General features: G+C 41.8%; 1 protein-coding gene across 1 annotated transcript in view; it reads left to right on the plus strand.

Annotated features, from left to right (window-relative positions):
- The window catches only part of LOC126271956 (unconventional myosin-Ie-like), a 379,140-nt gene that overhangs the window by 299,172 nt on the left and 55,766 nt on the right, over nucleotides 1-24,202 (plus strand). The window contains exons 14-15 of the mRNA XM_049974395.1: nucleotides 1,188-1,337; nucleotides 19,513-19,657. Coding sequence (XP_049830352.1) covers nucleotides 1,188-1,337; nucleotides 19,513-19,657 — 295 coding nt within the window. The remainder of the gene's footprint in view (nucleotides 1-1,187; nucleotides 1,338-19,512; nucleotides 19,658-24,202) is intronic.

The following is a 24,202-nucleotide window of genomic DNA, read 5'->3' on the forward strand; positions in this document are numbered from 1 at the left end:
CCTGATGACTTCTTTCAAGGTTGAATAGAACCAGGAAAGGATGTGATTTTGCCACCATTGATGAGATAAAAACAGAATTGCTGAAGGAGCTGGTCACGATAAGGAAAAGTGAGTTCCAGAAGTGTTTCTGAGATTGGGAAAAGCACTGCCACAAATGTATTATATCTGAGGGAGTTTACTTTTAAGAAAAACATAAATTTCTGTCACTCTTTGATCACACTTCATATGTGGTGTGAACTCAAGAACATCATGCAGAAACCAGTTCAGGAAACTAGGAATACTAACTGCTGCTTTCCAGTATATTTATTACTTAATGAAATTTGTCAATGAAATATATATTTCTCTTTCATCTAAGGCTTGGATCATGCAGTTAGTATTAGAAATAAGAATAACCTTCACAGATCTTCACATTCTTACTTTCAATAACTTGTCAGCAGCCATAAAAAGTTTAACTACTTCTAAAGTTCAGTGTAAGAGGAGCATAAAGATTTTATTGATGGCCAGTTGTTTCATACATAATGTTCTGCAGTTGTTTTTGTAATTTTAATTTTAATTGTGTCAAATGAAAATTCAGTTAAGAAAACTACTAAATTATGTGACATACTTGCTGATAAGAATTTATCTTTAAGGGGTGAAATGTTTAGTACTGCTGACAGATACATTTAAAAATAAAAGTGATGACACTATCCTAGCTTTTGTAATTATTGGTTCCTTCCTCAGGGAGAGATAATTTGGGAAAGGTGAAAAAGAAAGGGCAACAACCTAAATTCCTAGGATGGGAATTACTTGCTCTTATTTTTTAAACCTCACTGTGGAAGAAGCTAACAGTTACAAAAGCTAGGATAATACCATCGCTTTTGCCTTTAAATATATCTATAGACAGCATTAAGAATTTCCCTCATTGAGGTAAGTATTGCCCAGCAATTTGGCAATTCTATCTCATAATATATTAATTTTCGTTTTATTACCTTCTGTTTTCCATAGAGTTGGCAATGTCATATAAATCTATTTTCCAATAATAAAATAACTTGTCAGTAAACCCTCTCTTTATTTCTTGCCAGACTCATAGTTCCATGTGTACTTCTATCTTACTTGTGCAGCAGATTGTCTTTATAATCATAAGAAATGTAAACTGCAGCTCAGATCGCCACACTGACACTATAAGATTCTTATTTATTTGTTTTTAGATGTATAAAACCAAATGAAACCAAACGACCGCGAGATTGGGAGGAGCTGAGAGTAAAACATCAGGTGGAATATCTTGGACTGAAAGAAAATATACGTGTCAGGCGTGCTGGTTTTGCTTATCGGCGACCGTTCAGAAAATTTCTGAACAGGTAATTTAATTTTAGTTAATGAACCATACTTCCAAGTGCATGATAAGTAAAAGGTTATCAGTCGTGCTCTGTACATAATGTTCACATTAAGTTTTTCCATTACCAAATGGAAACTCCTATAAGAACTTATATGAAGACTGTGATCGATTGTCTCTTTGCTGCATCTTGTTTATTACATTTGGTGGTAATAATCAATTTGATAACACAAGGAATGTGGGGTACAGGTACCTTTATATTTCATTGCAAAGCAGACCGCGCTATCCGAACAAACATCAATAGGGGTGCATGTGCTTGTGTCTAAATGCCAAGGATATACTATCAAAATTTAATTATGCTGTGCTACTATTAATTTTTTTTTGGTTTGTCTAATTACATAATTCTCCATTACAACTTTTTGTGATGTTACGTGTGTGTGTGCGCGCGCGCGCGCGCGCGTATGCATGCACGCGCATTTGTGTGTGTGTGTGTGTGTGTGTGTGGGGGGGGGGGGGTTATGATGATTATGATGATGATGATGATGATGATAGAAGAAAGAAGGTGAAACCCAGTGCCAGCACATAGCCTACTCCTTGCAAACAGCACCAAAGGGGCCGCCAACCTTAACAACCCCATCTGACACACGGATCACCATTACTAGTGTCACATGCTCTCAGTTCAGGAGACACTGTGGAGAGGTTTGGTATTTAAACCAGGGCATTGACACGGAGTCTTGTGACCAGGAACTTTACGCCACCACCTCTCCTCCTCTTGCTGACCAAATACTGGCAGTGAAAACATTCTCCACAACCAGGATTTGAAGCAGCATACCCCCTGGTAGAGTGCCACCGCTCGAACATGCATAGTGACCTCAGCCACGGAGGCAGATAATTAGGTTTTGCTTTAATATTACTTACATCATTGTTTTTACATTGGAACTGTCATTGCATCCTAATATTGTGGTTGTGACTTTTATTAAGTCAGTTTGGTCATCAATAGTTGAGAAATAAACTATTGTTCATAAAAAACAGTGTAACACTGGTATTTATATAGAATCGCAGTGAATGTGTTCTAAATGAAGAATTTAGGAATTACGCCTTTCCAAACTGAGAGTAAACATGTAAGAAGATAGTGTGCACTTAGGTGGAATGGCCACAATTCTGGTAAAAATGGGAAAGAGCCTTCTAGCTTCCATGCTAACCGTAACCCAAGAAGCAGATTTCATTTTCTGTTTGCGTTGTGGAATTGAGCCTAGGCTCTCTGCCTAACCACAGTTGATATGATAAAAGCTATACTTGCAAAAATAGGACAGGTGAGGATCTTACAACAATTCTGATATAAGAGCCATTCTCACTTGAATAAAACAGATAGATTGTCTTTGTTAAGGCATATGCAGACAAACAATGCACTGAAGTATATGACAAAGAGTACTTGTTTTGTAGAACTTAAACACAAGAAAAAATTTGGCTGATGTTACTCGGATAATTTGATAACAGGTGTATGGATAAATAAAAATCTTTTGGTAATGAGGCCTGCAAGTGAGATATATCATCAAATAGTGATACGTTGGCAGTAGATCATTAGACTCTGGAGTCAGTTGGACTGTCAGCAAGAGAGTCTACCTTTTTTTGCTGCTGCAGGTAATGTGAGTATATCACTTGCTTGCTAATTTTACTTATGAGCTTCAAACAAGAGCGACTTATTTTCAGTTATTTTAGTGGATACCAGTTCACTTTCTTAATTTTGTGTGTGTTTTAAGTGCTCACAGGCACAGTCTAATGCTCTAACAACTGTGTAGCTTGCAGTTTACTGTCTTTGGTGTGTATAGGGACTGTGATTGCTGTGGTCAACTCGAGCTAAGTTGGTGACCATTAGCGGTGCTCCAGGTAAGTGTTGGATTCCTTCACACAGCATGAAGCTGTAGCCAATGGGCATACCTGTGAGGGGGCCAGATGTGGGGATCCGGGCGATGTCCAGTACGATCCATGTATACCCCGATCGGCCCATGGCCACGGCCACGGTGGGGTACTGCCCCCACTGATTAACCCCAAACCCATGGTCAAGTGGGGTGGTTGTTCGAAGGAGATTGGATGGTTTGTAGGAAGAGACCAAACATTGAGGTCATCGGTCTCGGATTAGGGAAGAACGGGGAAGGAAGTTGGCTGTGCCCTTTCAAAGGAACCATTCTGGCATTTGCCTGGAGTGATTTTGGAAAGTCACGGGAAACCTAAATCAGGATGGCCGGACACGGGATTGAACCGTTGTCCTCCCGAATGCGAGTCCAGTGTGCTAACCATTGCGCCACCTCGCTTGGTCTTCAAGGAGAGGAAGGCAGCAAAAGACTTCACAGGGAGCCAATCGGAGGGCCATTTTGGTTCATCTGATGTACAGGTTTTGGGCACTTTCTGTAGCTGATGAAGTCCCTGAGCCTGATGAAGTCATTCACCTGTCCCAAAGGAAGCCTCTTGGCCCACAAGGCCTGGTCATTTGTGGGCATTAGGCTTGTAATGGAGAAACATAGGAATTTGAGTACCAAGGAGGGGAAGGAATCCAGAGTGCACTCTGTGTGTATGCTGGGAGAGCTCATTCCAGGTGTGAAAAGGGTGCTTCTGGTTGCCGTGAAGAGCACAGGGAGCAGCCAACTGCAGGTAACAGCTCATGTCGGAACTAAAGATGTGTGTTGCTTTGAATAGGAAGAGATTCTCTCTGGTTTTGGGCAGCTAACTGAAGTAGTAAAGATTGGCAGTCTTGTTTGGAAGATGAAGCCGGAGCTCACCATCTGTAGCATCATTGACAAAAGCAACTGTAGTTCTTTGTTACAGAGCCCAGTGGAGGGTCTGACTGAGAGGCTCAGGCGTTTCAGGGACAATGTAGGCTGCATATTCCTTGATTTGTGCCATAGGACGGTGGGTTTCTGAGTTCTGCTAAATAGGTCAGGCATCTACTGCAAGCAGGAGGGACTGCAGAAGTAGCAGGGGCTGTGTGGAGGTGACTGGGTAGTTTTTTATGTTAAGAGGATCTTGAGAAAGTGCAGAAAGGACTTCAGTTTCAAAGGGTGCAGGATGAACTCAGGAAGAGGGTAGCCAAAGGAACAATCAATATTGTAGATGTAAATTGCCATAGCTGTGTTGGAAAAAACCAGAGCTCAAATTGTTATATGTATGGAAAACTGGCTAAAGCCGGAAAGAAGTTCAGCTGAAATTTTTACAAGGGACCTAACTGTGTTCAGAAAGGATAGTTTAAATAAAGTAGGAGGTGGAGTGTTTATTGCTGTCACAAATAGTTTACCTTACAGTGAAATTTAAAGTTGATAGTTCATGTCAGTTAGTATGGGCAGAGGCTATACTTGATAACCAGAATAAATTAATAATTGGTTCTTTTTACTGACTCAGTCGCTGAACAGTTCAAAGAAAACTGGTTGCATTTCAAAGTGGTAACTCAATCATACAATAATAGTTGGTGGTGACTTCATCTACCATGGATATGTTGGTGAAAATACACATTTAAAGTCAGAGGTAGGTGCAAAATCCTTTCCAAAATCATTCAGAATGTGTTCTCAGCAAATTATTTCGAACAGTTAGTTCAGGAGCCCACTCAAAGTGTAAATGGTTGCTTGACCACTTAGCAACAGATTATCGTGAGCAGATAGGGAGCATCATAAGAGATAGAGGGATTAGTGATTACAAGGTTGTTGTAGCTAGATTGAATCCTGTAACATCCAAAACCGCCAAAATTAAACACATAATACTTGTATTTAAAAAAGCAAATAAAAATTCACGTGAGGCCTTTCTAAGAGACAGTCTCAACTGCTTCCAGTCTGAATATGTAAGTGTAGACCAGATGTGGTTTAAATTCAGAGAAATAGTACCTACAGCTGTTGTGTCTATAGAAAGGTCCCAGAACTGCTCTCATTAATAAGCGGTCACAATGCCCATATAGTACTAGGGACAGAAAGTTGGCTGAAACCAGACATAAACAGTAATGAAATCCTAAACTCAGATTGGAATGTATACCGCAGAGACAGGCTGGACAGTGAAGGGGGAGGCGTGTTTATAGCGATAAGAAGTGCAGTAGTATCGAAGAAAATTCACGGAGATCCGAATTGTGAAATGATTTGGGTGAAGGTCACGGTTAAACCAGGCTCAGACTTGGTAATTGGATGTCTCTATAGGCCCCCGGGCTCAGCAGCTGTTGTGGCTGAGCACCTGAAGAATAATTTGGAAAAAAATTTTGAGTAGATTTCCCCACCATGTTATAGTTCTGGGTGGAGATTTTAATGTGCCGGATATAGACTGGGAGACTCAAACGTTCATAATGGGCGGCAGGGAAAAAGAATCCAGTGAATTTTTTTAAAAGTGCTTTATCTGAAAACTACCTTGAGCAGTTAAACAGAGAACTGACTTGTGGCGATAACATATTAGACCTTTTGGTGACAAACAGACCCGAACTATTTGAATCAGCTAATGCAGAACAGGGAATCAGCGATCATAAAGCAGTTACTGCATTGATGATTTCAGCCTTAAATAGAAATATTAAAAAAGGTAGGAAGATTTTTCTGTTTAGCAGAAGTGACAAAAAGCAGATTTCAGAGTACTTGATGGCTCAACACAAAAGTTTTGTCTAAAGTACAGATAGTGTTGAGGATCAGTGGAAAAAGTTCAAAACCATTGTACAATATGCGTTAGATGAGTATGTGCCAAGCAAGATCGTAAGAGATGGGAAAGTACTGTGGTACAACAACCGAGTTAGAAAACTGCTGCGGAAGCAAAGGGAACTTCACAGCAAACATAAACATAGCCAAAGACTTGCAGACAAACAAAAATTACACGAAGCGAAATGTAGTGTGAGGAGGGCTCTGTGAGAGGCGTTCAATGAATTCGAAAGTAAAGTTCTATGTACTGACGTGGCAGAAAATCCTAAGAAATTTTGGTCTTATGTCAAAGTGGTAGGTGGATCAAAACAAAATGTCCAGACACTCTGTGACCAAAATGGTACTGAAACAGAGGATGACAGACTAAAGGCCGAAATACTAAATGTCTTCTTCCAAAGCTGTTTCACAGAGGAAGACTGCACTGTAGTTCCTTCTCTAGATTGTCGCACAGATGACAAAATGGTAGATATCGAAATAGACGACAGAGGGATAGAGAAACAATTAAAATCGCTCAATTGAGGAAAGGCCGCTGGACCTGATGGTATACCAGTTTGATTTTACACAGAGTACACAAAGGAACTTGTCCCCCTTCTTGCAGCGGTGTACCGTAGGTCTCTGGAAGAGCAAAGCGTTCCAAAGGATTGGAAAAGGGCACTTGTCATCCCCGTTTTCAAGAAGGGACGTCGAACAGATGTGCAGAACGATAGACCCAAATCTCTAACGTCAATCAGTTGTAGAATTTTGGAACACGTATTATGTTCGAGTATAATGACTTTTCTGGAGACTAGAAATCTACTTTGTAGGAATCAGCATGGGATTCGAAAAAGACGTTCGTGTGAAACCCAGCTCGCGCTATTCGTCCACGAGACTCAGAGGGCCATAGACACGGGTTCACTGGTAGATGCCGTGTTTCTTGACTTCCACAAGGCGTTTGACACAGTTCCCCACAGTCGTTTAATGAACAAAGTAAGAGCATACGGACTATCAGACCAATTGTGTGATTGAATTGAGGAGTTCCTAGATAACAGAATGCAGCATGTCATTCTCAATGGAGATAAGTCTTCCGAAGTAAGAGTGATTTCAGGTGTGCCGCAGGGGAGTGTCATAGGACCATTGCTATTCACAATATACATAAATGACCTGATGGATGACATCGGAAGTTCACTGAGGCTTTTTGCAGATGATGCTGTGGTGTATCGAGAGGTTGTAACAATGGAAAATTGTACTGAAATGCTGGAGGATCTGCAGCGAATTGACGCATGGTGCAGGGAATGGCAATTGAATCTCAATGTAGACAAGTGTAATGTGCTGCGAATACTTAGAAAGATAGATCCCTTATCATTTAGCTACAAAATAGCAGGTCAGCAACTGGAAGCAGTTAATTCCATAAATTATCTGAGTTTACGCATTAGGAGTGATTTAAAATGGAATGATCATATAAAGTTGATCGTCGGTAAAGCAGATGCCAGACTGAGATTCATTGGAAGAATCCTAAGGAAATGCAATCCGAAAATAAAGGAAGTAGGTTACAATACACTTGTTCGCCCACTTCTTGAATACTGCTCACTGGTGTGGGATCCGTACCAGATGAGGTTGATAGAAGAGATAGAGAAGATCCAACGGAGAGCAGCACGCCTCATTACAGAATCATTTAGTAATCGCGAAAGCGTTACGGAGATGATAGATAAACTCCAGGAGAGACGCTCAGTAGCTCGGTACGGGCTTTTGTTGAAGTTTCGAAAACATACCTTCACCGAAGAGTCAAGCGGTATATTGCTCCCTTCTACGTATATCTCGCAAAGAGACCATGAGGATAAAATCAGAGAGATTAGAGCCCACACAGAGGCATACCCAACAATCCTTCTTTCCACGAACAATATGAGACTGGAACAGAAGGGAGAACTGATAGTGGTACTCAAGGTATCCTCCGCCACAAACCATCAGGTGCTTGCAGAGTATGGATGTAGATGTAGCTGTAGAAATAATTTAGGGCATCTACTGTTCGTGATCTACATAAAAGATTAACGCCACAATCTGAATAGCACACTTAGATTGTCATTTACTGTCTTATAAGGTCATCAGGTGATCAAAACAAATTCCAAAATGATTTAGACAAGGCATCTGTGTGGTGCGAAAAGTGGCAGTTGAGTCTAACTAATGAAAAGTATGAAGCCAGAGAGTACTAAATGGAACGCGCTATGTTTCAGTTACAAAATAAATTGCACAAATCTGAAGGCTGTAATTGCAACTAAATACGAGGTCTGTTAAAAAAAAAATTCAGGAACTTTGTCCACAAAATTTTTCTGTGTTCCCAAAATACTCTGCTCTACAATTGATATACTACTCCTAACGCAGTTTCCATTTCTGGAAGCAGTTTTGATATGCCTCTTGCTGGATCATGCAAAGCACTGTCTGGGAAATTTTTTTTATCACGTCTATCATTGCAAATCTTTGTCCTTTCACTAGGGTTTTCAACTTTGGAAATTAAAAAGTGTCTGCAGGGTAGATTAGATAAGATTAGTTTTTCGTTCCATAGATCCGTGCTGAAGAGATCCTCATGGATGTGGAACATGTCTAATAAAGATGCCGTAACTTACCAAGAGGGTAAGGAGTCATTCCAGTCCTGGAAGCGGAAAGACTTACCTTAAGGGGAAAAGGGACAGGTATACACTCGCGCGCTGAAATAACAATACTAATAGTATGAATATATACAATACATCATTTGTTTGATAATGTATGTATGAAGTGAGCTGTTTGTTGGAAAATGAGATATATTATTTAGGATGAATTTAATTAAGGAGTAAATTTACTGAGAGGCAGTAGTTAGTATACCCAGTACTTTGAAGAGGTTTCTACAGGATGTCTGTGAATTTACTCCACAAATAATACGTATTACACGCTTTTGGACTCCGAAAACTTTTGTATGACTTGAAGAGTTACCCCTAAATATTACCATATTCTTCCTCTTCTTCTGTATCTGGATGCACCACTTATATCTTCCCTTCCCAGTAATTAGCAACATAGTTTGCTTTGTCATTGACTTTCAAAATATCTTTAGTGCATGTTATAGACATATCTGGGCAAATCAGTAGGTGGTCCAAGTCCTGTATTGCTCCGCATTCACACCTATCACTATCACTGTAACCCCATTTAAATAGGTTTGATTTGCACCCAGTTACTCCAGTAAGCAGCCGGTTTAATGACGCCCAAGTTGTAAAAGGTAGTTGAAATCCTGCAAGTCCCTCCTCAAGTAGTTCCATTGTGGAGTGTGGCACCATTTCTTCCCAAAGAGATAGCCACCTTGCGACGGGCTTCGTGGCGAGCTCTTTAGTAGTTTCAATGAAACTCCTGCGGGATTTCAGCCGGACACGTTGTTTTCGGTGCATATGCATTGGGTGTCGAGGATCATTCATTTGTTTTGATCTTTTGATCTCTGCGGCTACTTGTCTGCGGATAGTGGGTGGTGCTATGCCTGTGATGGGATAAATGATGTCTGTGGGAGTTGGTTTGAATCATCCTGTGGCAATACGTACAGTTTTGTTTACGGTGACATCAACTTGCTTAGTGTGAGCAGAGTTCCTCCAAACTGGCGCCACAAATTCTGCTGCTGAGATACTCAGCACCAGACCCGTGGTGCGCAAAACATGTGGTTGAGCTCCCCACGATGAACCTGTTAGCTTCCGCAGTATGTTGTTCCTGGCGCAGACCTTTTTTTTAGTGTTGTGACAGTGCTGCTTAAAAGTAAGTGCTCTGTCCAATGTTACTCCCAGGTATTTTGGGCTGTTTGTATGTTTCAGCTCTTCCATTTGCCACATGACTCGGAGTTTCCGTTTGGCTTGTTTGTTCCTAAGATGGAAGGCGGATACTTGAGATTTACTAGGGTTTGGTTTGAGATTATTGCCGTCATAATAGGTAGCAAGTTCTGTTAAGGCTCCTGTGAGATTCTCCTCCACTTGTTCAAAGGTTTTATCCTGTGTGGCCACTGCTGCATCATCAGCATCAAAACCAAAGATATTACCATATGACATACTGGAATGAAAGTAGGCAAAGTATGCAAGCATTTTTATTTTTATGTCGCCTATGTCAGCTGACACTCAAATTGCAAGTACAGATTTGTTAAGGCATTTCTGCAGTTCTGTGGTGCACTCGTCCCAACTGAATTTATTATCAAGTTGTAATCCCAGGAATTTAAGACTCTCAACCTCTTCTATCTGCTCTTCTTCATACTTTATACATATGCTGGGTGGAAACCTCTTACAGGTTCTGAATTGCATATAGTGAGTCTTTTCGAAGTTTAATGTCAGTGAGCTGGCTTTAAACCATTTATTAATATCCATGAAAATATCATTAGCAGATCTTTCTAGAACTACTCTCAACATAGTATTTATTGCAATACTTGTGTCATCTGCAAGCAAAACGAACTCTTTTTTTTGGCAGTGTAACTGATGAGATATTATTAATGTACACAAGAAACAGCTGTGCCCCTAAGATGGATCCTTGTGGGACACCACATGTAATTTCTTCCCATTCTGATGATGACTGATGGCTTAATTCACTAGTCCCTTGCACTGAAACCCTTTGTTTCCTGTTAGTGAGGTATGACTTGCACCATTTTGCAGCATTGCCTGTGACACCATAGAATTTTAATTTATTTAAAACGATGTTGTGGTTCACACACTCAAGTGCCCTTGACAAGTCACAGAAAATACATGCTGCTTGTAATTTGTTATTTAATGAATTAAGTTCATTTTCACTGTAGGTGTTAAATAGCCTTCTCGATATCAGAACCATCCAGAAATCCAATCTGTGTTCTTGATAATATGTTATTTATGGTCAGATGGTTGAGAAGCTGCATGTACATCACTTTTTCTAAAATTTTTGAGAATGCTGGCAAAAGTGAAATAGGTCTCTAGTTTGATGGTATCTCTTTATCCCCTTTCTTGAACAGAGGCTTAACATCTGCATATTTTAGCCAGTCAGGAAATGTCCCAGTTATAATTGACTGGTTACACAAGTATCTAAGAATTGTACTTAACTCACAAGAACATGCGTTAATTAACTTTGTTGATATTTCTTCATAACCACTAGAATGCTTTGTTTTTAAAGATTTTATAATGGAAGTTATTTCTTTTGGTGAAGTGAGTGACATATTCATGTACCTGAAGCTATTTGTAAAGGCTAGTTTCAGATATTCAAGGGCATTATTTACTGATCCTGACAATCCCATTCTATCAGTAACAGATATAAAGTACTTGTTAAATAGATTTGACACACTATGCCCATTGGTTACTAATGTGTCATCTACCCTTAATGCTATTTGCTCCTGTTCCTTTCTGGTTCTACTAGTCTCCTTTTCCGCTATATCCCATATTGTTGTTATTTTGTTACCTGACATTGCTATCTTCTTCTTGTAGTGCATTTGTTTAGATGTCTGAATTACTTTTTTTAAAAAATATTTTACAGTATTCCTTGTATTTAGCTAAATCATCAGCATTGGAGCTATTCTTGGTCGACAGATACATTTTTCTTTTTGTCTTACAGGAAATCTTTATTCCTTGTGTAATCCATGGTTTTATTATAGACTTCTGTTTAATTTGAGTAACTTTTAGAGGAAAACAGTTTTCAAACATGGTGCTGACATTGTTCATGAATGTGTTATATTTTTCATTCATGTCATGAGCAATATAAACATCTTTCCAGTTCATATCTTTGACCAGTTTTCTAAAACACTCAATTTTTGGTTTACTGGCTACTCTACTGTACTCAGATTTAGCAGTCTTGATAATCTACTTAGAATTTACATCTAAAACAAGGAGCTGCATGTCACGATCTGATAGTTCATTTAATACAGGTTTTATGATATGACTTTGTTCCTTTGATTTGTCTATAAAAATGTTATCAATGGCTGTCCTTGAGGATTTGGTGATCCTAGTTGGAAAGTTTACAATGTGAGTTATGTTGAAAGACAACATTACTAACTGCAGTAAATCTTTACTGGAAGATTGCATTAGAAAATCTATATTAAAGCCACCAGCAATCAAAATTTCTTTGTTTATTCCTGTTAAATAACCCAAAAGAGCTTCTAGATGATTTATGAATAGATTTTAATTTCCTGCAGGTGTATGGTGAATAGTTACTATTATATAGAATCTGTTATGGAACTCTACTTCTGTTGCACATGCTTCTAGATGCTGCTCTAAACAGAATTTATTAATGTCAATGTTCTTGAATTTATGGCAGTTTTTAATAAATGTGGCAACTGCTCCTCCATCCATATCTACTCTGCAGAAGTAGGGAGCTAGCTTAAGTCCTGAAATGTCTAACATATCTGTACCAGTGGTCACTTGATGTTCAGAGAGGCAGATTATGTCAATTTGGTTAGATGAATTCATTTCATCAATACAAGTGAGTAGTTCATCAACTTTATTTCTGGGTCCCGGAATGTTCTGGTGTAATAAAGATAAGTGATACTGCATACTAATTGGATTATAACTGCTTTGGCGACAATGAACTGGCAGTTTCTGATTACTTTCTGTTAAACATTGTTTAAATGGAGGCTGTATGCTAAAATCTGACTCCTGTTCATCTGTTTTCTCAAACTGAGTTTGTCTGTCAATCTCTCTTAAAACTCGTTTTCTTTCCCCCCCTTCCCTATCCTAAAAAAAGGCATCCCTCTGACACCTGTGACCACTGATATTTTACCACTTGTGACAGTGTCTCCCCTTAAGTTTTCTGCAATCAACCCAGACAGTTTTTCCTTCCCTTTCCTAGGACTGGACATTATGGAGGATGAGGCAGGACAGTGATTTCGTATGTTGCACAGTAGTCTTGCACCAATAGGGATGAATGTGTGGCTGTGTTATCGTGATACAAGAGCCATAAATAGTCTCGCCACATTTCAGGTCTTTCCTTCTCACATTTTCATGCAGGAGTTGCAGCATGTCCTGATAGTACCATCGATTGACAACTTGTCCCTGTGGCACAAATTCATGATTAACTAATTCTTCAAAGGCAAAGAAAACTGTCAGCATAGCTTTGGCATTTGACCTGACCTGACGAGTTTTTTTGGGCTTTGAGAACCTTTCCTGATTGGTTGTGAAGATTAAACCTTGGTCTCAATATCATAACCATAGACCCACATCTCATCACCAGTTAAGATTCTTATAAGAAACATCTCATTCTCCTTTGTGCAATCCAAAAGATATTTACAGATTGTGAGGTGAAGGTCTTCTTGGTCTTGACTCATGAGCCGTGGGATGAACTTGGTGGCAACATGATGCCTTCCAAGATGCTGTGTCAGGATTTCATGCCATGATCCAACTGAAATGTTACATTACTCTGAAATCTCTCGGACAGTGAGTCTTCAGTTGGCATGCTCAGTTTAACTGAAATGAGCATTGTTGGTACATTGAAGAGCGTCCTGAATGAGATTCGTATTTAACTTCCGTCCGGCTACTTTTAAACCATGTGAACCATTCATAACACTGAGTACAGCTTAAGCACTCATTACTACAGGCTTCCTGCATTATTTGATGTGTTTGTGTAAAGGTTTTATTGAGTTTCATGCAAAATTTAATGCAGCTGCGTTGCTCCTCTCAGTCTGCCATCTTATAATTTGCAAAATGTGACACAATGCTCTATTTGATATAGCACTGAACAGTCACTAACAGACATACGACAATGAAACTTCTGGCAGTTACACATTAAACACAGTCATGTGCAGTGATGCCAACCACATTTCGCTCCAACCCACCATTGGTGTAAAATGATGAATGTTCTGGATTTTTTTTGAGCAGACTTTTATGTACCGAAGAATACTGAGGAAATGCAACAGGTCTACTAAAGAGACTTCCTACACTACACTTGTATGTCCTTTTCTGGAGTTTTGCTGTGCAGTGTGGGATCCACGTCAGATAGGATCCACAGAGGACATCGAAAAAGTCCAAAGGAGGGCGGCTTGTTTTGTATTATTGTGAAATAGGGAAGAGAGTGCCACTGATATAATACGTCAATTGGAGTGACAGTCATTAAAACAAATGTGTGTTTCATTATGACAGGACCTTCTCATGAAATTTGAATTACCAACTTTCTCCTCAGAGTGTGAAAATATTTTGTTGGAGCACACCTACACAGTGAGGAATAATCACCATAATAAAATAAGAGAAACCAGAGCCTGCACAGAAAGATTTTAAGTGTTTGTTTTCTCCCACTTTCCGTTAGAGAGTGGAACAATAGAGAAATAGCTTGGAGGTGGTTCGATGATACTTCTGCTGGGCATTTAATTGTGAATTGCAGAGAAATCATGTAGATGCAGATGCAGAATAAATGGCAGCAAGTATGACCTAATGGGTCAGTGACAGTCATACATTGTGCCACCATTTTTGAATTAGCCAATGTGTTAATGTGATTCAACAAGTAACAATACAATTGAAATGATATTTCATTATAACAATAGCCTCCACAGTGCTTCAGAGACTTCAGCACTCTGGTAAAATTCTTGCAGCGTGGCACCAAATTTTTGGTTTGTGTGGTGTAGCGGCATTGTACTGATTGCCAAATTACATGTTGTTCCTCTGAAGTTTAGCTAAAATGTAAACAAAGCTATTCCTCCTAGCCCCTATTTAAAACATCCAGCTCAGAGAAAAACAGTCAACTATCAAGAGTTGGGCTAATTTTACGAACAACCTAAAAACTGAAAGAACCAGTATTGGATGTTAGGCTGCCAGGCATTGGCAACCTTTCTAATGCCAGTTTCATCTTGCTGGCGTATCCCTACATATGAAGACAGGGACTATGTACAAAGATTAATAGAAGCCACCTTCTTGGTGATTATCAGTAACTTTTATTATTATTATGTAAATAAAACAGAAAGAAACTTCCACATGGGAAAAATATATTAAAAACAAAGATTCCAAGACTTACCAAGCGGGAAAGCGCCGGCAGACAGGCACATGAACAAAACACACACACAGAATTACGAGCTTTCGCAACTGGCAGTTGCTTCGTCAGGAAAGAGGGAGGGAGAGGGAAAAATGAAAGGATGTGGGTTTTAAGGGAGAGGGTAAGGAGTCATTCCAATCCCGGGAGCGGAAAGACTTCCCTTAGGGGAAAAAAAGGACAGGTGTACACTCGCACACATACACACACACATATCCATCCACACATACACAGACACAAGCAGACATATTTAAAGGCAAAGAGTTAAGGGCAGAGATGTCAGTCGAGGCGGAAGTACAGAGGCAAAGAAGTTGTTGAAAGACAGTTGAGGTATGAGCGGCGGCAACTTGAAATTAGCGGAGGTTGAGGCCTGGCGGATATCGAGAAGAGAGGATATACTGAAGGGCGAGTTCCCATCTCCGGAGTTCGGATAGGTTGGTGTTCGTGGGAAGTATCCAGATAACTCGGACGGTGTAACACTGTGCCAAGATGTGCTGGCCGTGCATCAAGGCATGTTTAGCCACAGGGTGATCCTCATTACCAACAAACACTGTCTGCCTGTGTCCATTCATGCGAATGGACAGTTTGTTGCTGGTCATTCCCACATAGAAAGCATCACAGTGCAGGCAGGTCAGTTGGTAAATCACGTGGGTGCTTTCACATGTAGCTCTCCCTTTGATCGTGTACACCTTCCGGGTTACAGGACTGGAGTAGGTGGTGGTGGGAGGGTGCATAGGACAGGTTTTACACCGGGGGCGGTTGCAAGGGTAGGAGCCAGAGGGTAGGGGAGGTGGTTTGGGGATTTCATAGGGATGAACCAAGAGGTTACGAAGGTTAGGTGGACGGCGGAAAGACACTCTTGGTGGAGTGGGGAGGATTTCATGAAGGATGGATCTCATTTCGGGGCAGGATTTTAGGAAGTCGTATCCCTGCTGGAGAGCCACATTCAAGGTCTGATCCAGTCCCGGGAAGTATTCTGTTACAAGTGGGGCACTTTTGGGGTTCTTCTGTGAGAGGTTCTGGGTTTGAGGGGATGAGGAAGTGGCTCTGGTTATCTGCTTCTGTACCAGGTTGGGAGGGTAGTTGCGGGATGCGAAAGCTGTTTTCAGGTTGTTGGTGTAATGGTCGAGGGATTCAGGACTGGAGCAGATTCGTTTGCCACGAAGGCCTAGGCTGTAGGGAAGGGACCGTTTGATATGGAATGGGTGGCAGCTGTCATAATGGAGGTACTGTTGCTTGTTGGTGGGTTTGATGTGGACGGATGTGTGCAGCTGGCCATTGGACAGATGGAGGTCAACATCTAGGAAAGTGGCATGGGATTTGGAGTAGGACCAGGTGAATCTGATGGAACCAAAGGAGTTGAGGTTGGAGAGGAAATTCTGGAGTTGTTCTTCACTGTGAGTCCAGATCATGAAGATGTCATCAATAAATCTGTACCAAACTTTGGGTTGGCAGGCTTGGGTAACCAAGAAGGCTTCCTCTAAGCGACCCATAAATAGGTTGGCATACGAGGGGGCCATCCTGGTACCCATGGCTGTTCCCTTTAATTGTTGGTATGTCTGGCCTTCAAAAGTGAAGAAGTTGTGGGTCAGGATGAAGCTGGCTAAGGTGACGAGGAAAGAGGTTTTAGGTAGGGTGGCAGGTGATCGGCGTGAAAGGAAGTGCTCCATTGCAGCGAGGCCCTGGACATGCGGGATATTTGTGTATAGGGAAGTGGCATCAATGGTTACCAGGATGGTTTCTGGGGGTAACAGACTGGGTACGGATTCCAGGCGTTCGAGAAAGTGGTTGGTGTCTTTGATGAAGGATGGGAGACTGCATGTAATGGGTTGAAGGTGTTGATCTACGTAGGCAGAGATACGTTCTGTGGGGGCTTGGTAACCAGCTACAATGGGGCGGCCAGGATGTTTGGGTTTGTGAATTTTAGGAAGTAGGTAGAAGGTAGGAGTGCGAGGTGACGGTGGGGTGAGGAGTTTGATGGAGTCAGGTGAAAGGTTTTGTAGGGGGCCTAAAGTTCTGAGGATTCCTTGAAGCTCCGCCTGGACATCAGGAATGGGATTACTTCGGCAAACTTTGTATGTAGAGTTGTCTGAAAGCTGACGCAGTCCCTCAGCTACATACTCCCGACGATCAAGTACCACAGTCGTGGAACCCTTGTCAGCCGGAAGAATGATGATGGATCGGTCAGCTTTCAGATCACGGATAGCCTGGGATTCGGCTGTGGTGATGTTGGGAGTAGGATTAAGTTTTTCAAGAAAGATTGAGAGGCAAGGTTGGAAGTGAGAAATTCCTGGAAGGTTTGGAGAGGGTGATTTTGAGGAAGAGGAGGTGGGTCCCGCTGTGATGGAGGACGGAACTGTTGCAGGCAGGGTTCAATTTGGATAGTGTCTTGGGGAGTTGGATCATTAGGAGTGGGATCAGGATTGTTTTTCTTCGTGGCAAAGTGATATTTCCAGCAGAGAATACGAGTGTAGGACAGTAAATCCTTGACAAGGGCAGTTTGGTTGAACCTGGGAGTGGGGCTGAAGGTGAGGCCTTTGGATAGGACAGAGGTTTCGGATTGGGAGAGGGGTTTGGAGGAAAGGTTAACTACTGAATTGGGGTGTTGTGGTTCCAGATTGTGTTGACTAGAATTTTGAGGTGTTGGGGGGAGTGGAGCTGGAAGTGGGAGATTGAGTAGATGGGAGAGACTGGGTCTGTGTGCAATGAGAGGAGGTTGAGGTTTGTTGGAAAGGTTGTGGAGGGTGAGTGAGTTGCCTTTCCGGAGGTGGGAAACCAGGAGATTGGATAGTTTTTTGAGGTGGAGGGTGGCATGTTGTTCTAATTTGCGGTTGGCCTGTAGGAGGATGCTATGTACCTCAACTCCTTTGGTTCCATCAGATTCACCTGGTCCTACTCCAAATCCCATGCCACTTTCCTAGATGTTGACCTCCATCTGTCCAATGGCCAGCTGCACACATCCGTCCACATCAAACCCACCAACAAGCAACAGTACCTCCATTATGACAGCTGCCACCCATTCCATATCAAACGGTCCCTTCCCTACAGCCTAGGCCTTCGTGGCAAACGAATCTGCTCCAGTCCTGAATCCCTCGACCATTACACCAACAACCTGAAAACAGCTTTCGCATCCCGCAACTACCCTCCCAACCTGGTACAGAAGCAGATAACCAGAGCCACTTCCTCATCCCCTCAAACCCAGAACCTCTCACAGAAGAACCCCAAAAGTGCCCCACTTGTAACAGAATACTTCCCGGGACTGGATCAGACCTTGAATGTGGCTCTCCAGCAGGGATACGACTTCCTAAAATCCTGCCCCGAAATGAGATCCATCCTTCATGAAATCCTCCCCACTCCACCAAGAGTGTCTTTCCGCCGTCCACCTAACCTTCGTAACCTCTTGGTTCATCCCTATGAAATCCCCAAACCACCTCCCCTACCCTCTGGCTCCTACCCTTGCAACCGCCCCCGGTGTAAAACCTGTCCTATGCACCCTCCCACCACCACCTACTCCAGTCCTGTAACCCGGAAGGTGTACACGATCAAAGGGAGAGCTACATGTGAAAGCACCCACGTGATTTACCAACTGACCTGCCTGCACTGTGATGCTTTCTATGTGGGAATGACCAGCAACAAACTGTCCATTCGCATGAATGGACACAGGCAGACAGTGTTTGTTGGTAATGAGGATCACCCTGTGGCTAAACATGCCTTGATGCACGGCCAGCACATCTTGGCACAGTGTTACACCGTCCGAGTTATCTGGATACTTCCCACCAACACCAACCTATCCGAACTCCGGAGATGGGAACTCGCCCTTCAGTATATCCTCTCTTCTCGATATCCGCCAGGCCTCAACCTCCGCTAATTTCAAGTTGCCGCCGCTCATACCTCAACTGTCTTTCAACAACTTCTTTGCCTCTGTACTTCCGCCTCGACTGACATCTCTGCCCTTAACTCTTTGCCTTTAAATATGTCTGCTTGTGTCTGTGTATGTGCGGATGGATATGTGTGTGTGTATGTGTGCGAGTGTACACCTGTCCTTTTTTCCCCTAAGGGAAGTCTTTCCGCTCCCGGGATTGGAATGACTCCTTACCCTCTCCCTTAAAACCCACATCCTTTCATTTTTCCCTCTCCCTCCCTCTTTCCTGACGAAGCAACTGCCAGTTGCGAAAGCTCGTAATTCTGTGTGTGTGTTTTGTTCATGTGCCTGTCTGCCGGCGCTTTCCCGCTTGGTAAGTCTTGGAATCTTTGTTTTTAATATATTTTATTATTATTAATTATTTAATAAGAAAAATCAGGTAGAAAAACACTGCTGTATCTGAAGAACATTATTACATTGTTGTGATCTCTGTCACTTCCAGGAAATACATAAATTTAATATACAATTTTTGTTTCTTAGTAACAGATAATTTTTTGTAATTAATAATTGATTTCAGTTGCTTCTCCTGCTTAAATATACATTGTGCTTGATTTCATGTTGTGTATCACTACCCCTTAAGGATGTGGCATCACAAATATCAATAAGGAATTCTAATGTCTATAGTTAGTTCATGCATACATGCTCATTTTGTTTATCTCCTTCAAATCTGTGAAATTTTCTGCTTTTAGGTATGCAATATTGACCAAAGAAACATGGCCACATTGGAAAGGTGATGAGAAACAGGGTGTTGAGGTAATCATGAGGAGTGTCAACATGGAGAGAAACCAATATCAGCTGGGTATTAGTAAAGTTTTCATCAAAGCTCCTGAATCAGTAAGTGATGATACCATGAACTGTTTTGAACCTGTAAACTAGAACTGATTTTTGTATTATTTTATAATAATGGTAAATCAGGAGAGTGGGCACTTAAGGTTATGGTGTATACATAATTCACTTTACAGAGTCATGAGTGGTGCTCAAAAAACAATGAGCTTGACTGTTATAAATTACGTATGCACTCTTGTTTACCTTAAATAATTGTTATTGCTGAAACATACACAATCTGTTTTGGTTTTGAATCTCTCATCACCTGCTTGGATGCTATTTTTAATCTTACCGGTCCTCTCCATTTTCTGTATCTTCATGAACAGTCCACCAGTTCTCCACTTTCTAGTACTGCTGGAAATTTGTAAAGGACTTCTATACCAAGGCATGTCCCTTACAAGAACTACTGCAGGGAGATACCACATTTCCCTGGCATAAGGTGCAACAAAGAGGCCCTAAGGAGGGACTAAGGCAGTAACATCATCTCCAACCACATCACTGAATGCCATGACACAACTTCGCACTAATGTTAGAGGTTATGGGATAGGTGCAGTTCTAATAGAAATTCAGCAAGGTGTTGAAAAGGTGAATGCTTATGCCTCCATAGTGTTCTCCAATTTTGAGATGAACTACTCTACACCTGAGAAAAATTGCCTTGCAGTTATTTGGGCCTTCAACAAGTTCCAGCCATATTGATTTTGCAAATTATTCACCATTGTGGCAGATAACACTCTCAATGCTGGTTGGCTAGCTTGAAGGGTCCACCTGATCAAGTGGCAAGATGTGCACTGAGACTTCAGTAGTAGTAGTGTCATAGTGGTATACAAAATCAACTTTAACACAGGGACACTAACAGCAGAACACAGCAGCTTGGATGAAATCTCAGTCATCACTGCCATATGTGACATTGCTGCTGAACAGAGAGAAGATCCAGCACTGCCTTGAAGGAGAATTCCAATTCAGGAACAGGTTATTGTTTTGCACTGCAAGTGGAACAGGACATACATGAATAGCGTAACTGCAGGGACTTATCCCTTGCATGCTTCCCGTGAGACCCACATTCCCAACTGTCCCTGCAGTTGCGCTATTCATCTGTGTCCTCGGTGGCTTTGCATGTACTGTCATTAGATTCTCCAACTGAGTAAAATCTTCATAGTTTCACCATTGTAAAGTGACACAACTACTGTCATCTGTTGCCAGTACAAAAGGGCTGGGACTTCATTAACTTTGTTACCTTTCCCTCAATTGTAGAAGCCACACTTTTTAACTAGTGCTTCCGTTTTTGTTCTCACACAATTGTACATGGGGGCTATTTTTGAACTGGGAAACACTTTCTTGAACAAACATCCTGCATGGTCACTACATGTTAAGGCAATTTGTGCTCAACAAAGAATGTCATAAATAGCAACTGTGCATTTGTCACCAAACTTTCATCTTCTGAGATTTAGTAAAATTGTTAAATTCTTGTTTCTGTCCCTCAGCTTAACTGTCTCTGAATGAATTTTGTTACCCATGTGTTTGTGGCAGTCGTCTCTTCCACCATGCACAATTGGAAAATCCTGGCCACACACACTACAAAACTGAGGTAGGAGACAAGGTACTGGTTGAATTAAAGCTGTGAGGACGGGCCATGAGTTGTGCTTGGCTAGCTCAGATGGCAGAGCACTGGCCTGTGAAAGACAAAGGTCCCAAGTTCTAGTCACAATCCAGCACACAATTTTAATCTGCAAGGAAGTTTCATATCAGCTCACACTCTGCTGCAGAGTGGAAATTTCATTCTTCAGTCAGAAACTATTTATTTTCTCAATAATAAGTGTGATTAGGTGACAGTTGTTTGTTTTGATTGCTGAGAGAGTAAGGGCCATATTGCAAAACATAATGTTAACAGTTTGATTCTCAGTTGGTCCTAGGATTTTGTGTCTCACTTATTGCAGTCTCTCTCTCTCTCTCTCTCTCTCTCTCTCTCTCTCTCTCTCTCTCTCTTTCTTTAAATCTGAAAAGGCCAAAATTCCCCATAGTACAGATTACATATCAAACAGTTAGTTCTGTTAAAACTGTCTGGGCAGGTCAGTTAACTTACCTGAGGGATACGAGGACATTGCTCTTTCCAAAGTAGGGCCGTTCACAGTAAAGAACCAACCTTTGGGTTGAGAACAACTTTACTTTATTATGTTTGTCTGCTTTATTAGAAACTATAGGATTGTCACTTATCAAGCAATGAGGACTCCAGGTAAGAATATCAACAATGTAGGGAAAGACAGATTGCTACAGCCGAGTCACCTGTGAAAGAGCACCCATAGCATTTACCAGCTCTGCTGTGATCATTGCACAGCTTTTTATATTGGTATGACTGTCAACTGGCTGTCTGTCAGGATGAACAGACACCGCCAAACTGTGGCCAAGAGCAACTTGGATCATCCTGTGGCACAATATGCAACTGAACATAACACACTTGATGTCAGTAGCTGCTTCACTTCCCAAGCCATCTCGATCCTTCCCTTCACCACTAGCTTTTGTGGACTGTACAGATGGGAAATATTTCGTACAACACATTCTCTGCTGCTATAAGTATCCCGACCTCAACCCATGGTAACATACTGCCCCCCCCCCCCCCTCGACCTAAAGCCCTCCCTCCCCCTTCGTATTGCCCTCTCCCCACTCCGATCTCCCACTCTGTTTATTTATCACCCTCTGCCAATGCATCCTCCTGTCTTTCCCCATTCTACTCCTTTGTGCTCCTTTTTTCCCCGACCTCCCTACCCCATAACCTCCTGATGCTGCACCTGTAATTTTACATATCTGTGCATATTTTTGCATATATGTGCATATTTTTGCATAGCTGTGTGTGTTTTTGCATGCCTTGCAAATTTTTTACACATTTTTACGCATCTTTTCACTTGTCCAGCTCTTCTCACAAACATCAACTGTTTTGCCCATTTCTGCATCATTACCATTTACTTTACAACATTCCTGCCACAGTGGACCCTGTCTTCATCTTTCTGCACCAGTTAAGAAAAGCATCCTTCTCCCTGGCTAAAACCTAGTCCCACATCCTGTTACTCAACTGATGCTTAAACCATGGAATCCCCCCTAACCCCCAAAAGGCCTAAGCATAAAGATTCCTTTCTCTGGATTCCACACCTCCTTTTTCATTGACCTACCCGTTTCCAGATTCCGCAAATCCATGGCCCTCACTAACCTGGTAGTGCAGAAACACCTCTCCATGTAACAGGCATCCCAGAACCACCTTTGCCCCCTCTGCAAGGTACTATTACTGTGCAGTCCCTACTCCATACACGATGTCTCTGAAATTGAATCCCTTGCTCTCCAGCACCTGGAGGAGCATTCCTGACACCACCTCTATGTGTTATCCAAACTGCTGCCACCTTGGGGCACCACTACCCAACCTCTATCATACCCATGGTGTTCCTCCTCATACACCCCTCATAACAAATAAACCCTGGCTAGCTGACCTTTTCAGCTTAACACATCCCTCAAAACTCCCTACCAACTCTCCACCAAATCAGAACTAACAGTGTTGTTAACCTTTCCACCAAAACCCTTGGCTCTACAGAAGTTTCAGTCCTATCCAAAGGCCTCACTTTTAACCCTACACCTAAATTTAATCTTGTTGGACGAGTCAAAGATCTACCCTTGTTCTCCTGCTTGCTGCAATGGAAGCACTTCTTTGCCTCCAATCCCTCCAACCAAAACCACACTAATATCAACACTGGACCCCTGTCTCTTCCAGTTCATATCACCATCCAATCGTGATCCTCCCCCTCTCCCAGCTAACCACCTGATGGTCACTTTCCAGGAATTCCTTACCTCCAACTTAGCCTCACCATCCTTTCCCAGGTCTCTTCCTCAGAACACCAACCTTTCAGTAGAAAAAAGAATAGCCCCACACAACTTCAAAACAAATACTGACCTAATTGTGGTCGGAAAAAGAGCCTGACTGAGAGAAACTAGAGAAATTTTCCCTTTGGCTTTTGAATTAAAATTGCTTCCAAATCTGACAGGAATTACTGCAGGCAGTGAATCAAGTTTTGCCCCAATGTCTTAGTGAGAGAACATTGCAACAGGAACTGGATGCAATGAACATTTCAAGTTGGTCACCTCACAAAAGGCAGATGCTCACACAGGCACATGAAGATCACAACAACAAAGTTCATCAGGCTGATTTTCTGAATGCTTTCCCACCCTATTACATCTCTATTGGCCTGCATCACCTGACTTGAACCTATAGAAAATCTGTGGGACAGGTTGGAACAGCAGATAAAATGCCGACATCAGCATCCCCACAATTTGGTGGAACTGCATGACCAAAGCCTCAGTGAGTGGCTTAACCTCTACGCAACGTACCTGCGCAACCTTGTGGACTCACTTCCTAACTGGATCCAGGCAGGTATCAAATCAAGTTCAGGGGCGGAATTACATGGTATTAAATGATGCTTCTAACGATTTCTCTAGGAGCAATTAATCTTTTGTTTTTGAACCTGTATCATAGTTTAATATGTATATTTATATGGTGTTGTGAATCATTAAAACTTG

This window comes from Schistocerca gregaria, chromosome 5 (genome assembly GCF_023897955.1).
Source record: "Schistocerca gregaria isolate iqSchGreg1 chromosome 5, iqSchGreg1.2, whole genome shotgun sequence".
Taxonomy (NCBI): Eukaryota; Metazoa; Arthropoda; class Insecta; order Orthoptera; family Acrididae; genus Schistocerca; species Schistocerca gregaria.